Here is a 4,667-nt window from a genome sequence, read left to right as displayed (position 1 = left end):
ATATCGTCTTTTTTTCCATATCGCATTCGTCCGAAATACGATGCAATGATGAACCCAATAATTGGTACAAATAAAAAATTCTAAATTCCTCGAGATTTCGCAGGAAACTTGCAATTTCAAGTCCTTAGCAACAATTTACCAACCAATCGCCCGTCAAATTTCCGTCAACTTCACTAATATCGGTACCACTATCAGAAGAAATCTAAAGTGTAAAGGTTAAACAATGACATTTTCAACATCCGAGTCTGAAATGCAACAGGCAACTACGCCCGCCACTGCTGTTGGTAAGACGCTAAACAAAGCTGAGAAAAAAACCTCAGCAAGGTCAAAACATGTCAAACCCAGCCATCCCCCAACTTCCGATATGGTTAATAGTGCCATCAAAGGATTGAAAGAAAGGAGCGGATCCTCGTTGCCAGCTATCAAGAAATAGATCGGTTCGAATCACAAGGTCGATTATGAAAGACTTGCACCGTTCATAAGAAAATATCTTAAGACCGCTGTACAGTCCGGTTCCTTGATTCAGACCAAAGGAAAAGGAGCGTCTGGTTCTTTCAAATTGGCCGCTGGCGGTTCTACAACAAACGCGTCGAAGAAAGTTGCGAAAAAATTGGTCAAGTCGGCCGATGGAGCAAATAAGAATGCATCACCTACAATGGCAGCCGACAAGAAGAACACATCACCTGCCAGGTCTACATCTACAGTGAGTAGGTCGAAAAAGAGAGCGGCAATTGCGAAAGAAAAGAAGTCAAAATTAACGAAATCTCCCTCGAAAGCTAAGAAGGCAAACAAATCGCCGACGAAGAAGCCCAAAGCACCGAAACCAAAAACGGTCAAATCAGTAACGGCTCCGAAGAAAGTAACGTCTCCCAAAAAGAAAAAAAGAAACGTATATAATTTTGGAAGGAAAAAAATTTGAATCCGGTCCTTTTCAGGGCCTCTAGAATTTTCTGTCAAATATTACTTTTATAGATTTTCACTAGCTAGAGATACGATGTCATACAAGATGTTTTCATCGAACACGGTAGGTAATTTTTTTCGGAAAATGTAAATATTTTTGAAAATGCTATCACATAAGTGCCGAATTCTAAAAATCATTTGACGGTCAGCAATTTTGCCGAATAATTTCAGGTGCAGAATATTCACGATTTCTTTCAAGCTATCCGATCAAAAAATCATGAAAACTAATATAATATTTGGGTCGAATTGATCCAACAGTTTTCGAGATATTCATATCATACTTTGCCGAATTGACCACTGAAATCTCAATTCTTATCTAAACTATCGAACTCTAATTCAACACGTGCACCTCAAATCGAAAACTGTGTACAGTTTCGAGATTTGGGTCGAATTATTCCAATATTTCCTTAGGAATTGAAATAATACTGTGTCGAATCGAACACTGAAATATCAATTCCTATCAGAACTATCGAACTGAAAGTTAACATGTCCATCTCACTTCGAAAACTATGTGTAGTTTCAAGATTTGGGTCGAACTGATTCAACAGATTTTGAGAAATTGATATCACACTTTGCCGAATTGACCACTGATATCTCGATTCCTATCTGAACTATCGAACTGAAATTCAACATGTGTATCTCAATTCGAAAACTTTGTACAGTTTCGAGATGTGGGTCGAATTGATCCAACCTTTCCTTAGGAATTGAAATCGAACTTTGTCGAGACGACCTACGAAATTCCCCGGAGATCCGAATGGGAGGGTATTTTACCTCCGGATACGAATTTTGTCCTGTTCGACTGATCCATCTTTTTGTAGGAGCTGCGTTAGGAGGTGTTCAAAAGCTGCACTGGTAACGCTGTCAGTGCAACTTTGGTTGCGGCTACGACTAGATTATCCTGTGGCACAGGTATCCAGATGACAAGGTCTGAGACGTAACTTGAGCAACGCAGAGAGCCATTTCCTGCTCAAGCCAATGTTTAGGCTACGTAATTGTGGAAAACAGAGTTATACCGCTCATGTTCGGTCGCCAGAGCCTCGTTCGTAAGAAAAGGGTGCACCGCGAGTAGGTGAGGTTGGCATTTGAGAGGAGAGGCTATAAAACGCATCCTTTCCCCTTACACCCCAATATTACACTTTGCCGAATTGACCACAGAAATCTCAATTCCTATCTGAACTATCGAAATGAAACTCAACACGTATATCTCAATTCAAAAATTAGTAAAGTTTCGAGATTTGGATCGAATAGATCCAACAGATTCTTAGGAATTGATATCAAAATCAATCGAATCGACCTCCGATCTCCCTTTCTGTCAGAAGCAACGAACTGAAATTCAACTTATGCATCTCAATTCGAAAACTATCTACAGTTTCAAGATTTGGCTCGAATTGATCCAACAATTTTTGTGAAATTGATTTCACACTTTGCCGAATTGACCACTGAAATCTCAATTCCTATTTGAATTATCGAATTGAATGAAACTGAATACGTATATCTCAGTTCAAAAATTGTGTACGAATTCTGATGGTCAATCAATAAAAGAAAAAGTTCTATTCATCATGAATTGTTCGATCAAGGAGACTCAAATTTCGAAATAATAACTTATGATAAGAATATCCGGGAACCTTGACAGGAGCGACTTCCACAAGTCTGGGAAGAATAGTTTCGGTCCGTCAAAAATGAAATATCGGCCTATTTTCCATATCGCATTCGTCCGAAATACGATGCAATGATGAACCCAATAATTGGTACAAATAAAAAATTCTAAATTCCTCGAGATTTCGCAGGAAACTTGCAATTTCAAGTCCTTAGCAATAATTTACCAACCAATCGCCCGTCAAATTTCCGTCAACTTCGCTAATATCGGTACCACTATCAGAAGAAATCTAAAGTGTAAAGGTTAAACAATGACATTTTCAACATCCGAGTCTGAAATGCAACAGGCAACTACGCCCGCCACTGCTGTTGGTAAGACGCTAAACAAAGCTGAGAAAAAAACCTCAGCAAGGTCAAAACATGTCAAACCCAGCCATCCCCCAACTTCCGATATGGTTAATAGTGCCATCAAAGGATTGAAAGAAAGGAGCGGATCCTCGTTGCAAGCTATCAAGAAATAGATCGGTTCGAATCACAAGGTCGATTCTGAAAGACTTGCACCGTTCATAAGAAAATATCTTAAGACCGCTGTACAGTCCGGTTCCTTGATTCAGACCAAAGGAAAAGGAGCGTCTGGTTCTTTCAAATTGGCCGCTGGCGGTTCTACAACAAACGCGTCGAAGAAAGTTGCGAAAAAATTGGTCAAGTCGGCCGATGGAGCAAATAAGAATGCATCACCTACAATGGCAGCCGACAAGAAGAACACATCACCTGCCAGGTCTACATCTACAGTGAGTAGGTCGAAAAAGAGAGCGGCAATTGCGAAAGAAAAGAAGTCAAAATTAACGAAATCTCCCTCGATAGCTAAGAAGGCAAACAAATCGCCGACGAAGAAGCCCAAAGCACCGAAACCAAAAACGGTCAAATCAGTAACGGCTCCGAAGAAAGTAACGTCTCCCAAAAAGAAAAAGTGAAACGTATATAATTTTGGAAGGAAAAAAATTTGAATCCGGTCCTTTTCAGGGCCTCTAGAATTTTCTATTAAATATTACTTTTATAGATTTTCACTCGCTAGAGATACGATGTCATACAAGATGTTTTCATCGAACACGGTAGGTAATTTTTTTCGGAAAATGTAAATATTTTTGAAAATGCTATCACATAAGTGCCGAATTCTAAAAATCATTTGACGGTCAGCAATTTTGCCGAATAATTTCAGGTGCAGAATATTCACGATTTCTTTCAAGCTATCCGATCAAAAAATCATGAAAACTGATATAATATTTGGGTCGAATTGATCCAACAGTTTTCGAGATATTCATATCATACTTTGCCGAATTGACCACTGAAATCTCAATTCTTATCTAAACTATCGAACTCTAATTCAATACGTGCACCTCAAATCGAAAACTGTGTACAGTTTCGAGATTTGGGTCGAATTATTCCAATATTTCCTTAGGAATTGAAATAATACTGTGTCGAATCGAACACTGAAATCTCAATTCCTATCAGAACTATCGAACTGAAAGTTAACATGTCCATCTCACTTCGAAAACTATGTGTAGTTTCAAGATTTGGGTCGAACTGATTCAACAGATTTTGAGAAATTGATATCACACTTTGCCGAATTGACCACTGATATCTCGATTCCTATCTGAACTATCGAACTGAAATTCAACATGTGTATCTCAATTCGAAAACTTTGTACAGTTTCGAGATGTGGGTCGAATTGATCCAACCTTTCCTTAGGAATTGAAATCGAACTTTGTCGAGACGACCTACGAAATTTTCAGTTCTATCAGATCAACGAACTGAAATTCAACATATGCATCTCAATTTGAAAACCATATACAGTTCCAAGATTTTGCCCGAATTGATCCAACAGTTTATGGAAAATTGATATCACACTTTGCCGAATTGACCACTGAAATCTCAATTCCTATCAGAACTATCGATATGAAATTCAACATGTGCATCTCAATTCGAAAACTATGTGAAGTTTCAAGATTTGGGTCGAATTGATCAAACGGTTTTTGAGAAATTCATATCACACTTTGCCAAATTGACCACAGAAATCTCAATGCCTATCTGAACTATCGAACTGAAATTCA

At 38.6% G+C, this 4,667-nt stretch overlaps 1 protein-coding gene across 1 annotated transcript; it reads left to right on the top strand.

The window, feature by feature from the left end:
* The first annotated feature begins 223 nt into the window (after positions 1-223).
* Positions 224-3,530, top strand: LOC123310287 (histone H1B-like). The gene is made up of 3 exons (XM_044893752.1): positions 224-367; positions 452-889; positions 3,141-3,530. Exons 1-3 carry the CDS (start codon positions 224-226, stop codon positions 3,528-3,530), a joined length of 972 nt encoding a protein of 323 aa, XP_044749687.1.
* Positions 3,531-4,667: the final 1,137 nt, after the last annotated feature.

Source organism: Coccinella septempunctata, chromosome 3 (assembly GCF_907165205.1).
Source record: "Coccinella septempunctata chromosome 3, icCocSept1.1, whole genome shotgun sequence".
Classification (NCBI taxonomy): domain Eukaryota; kingdom Metazoa; phylum Arthropoda; class Insecta; order Coleoptera; family Coccinellidae; genus Coccinella; species Coccinella septempunctata.
The sequence above is the reverse complement of the archived record's forward strand: the minus strand, read 5'-3'. Positions and strand labels throughout refer to the sequence as shown.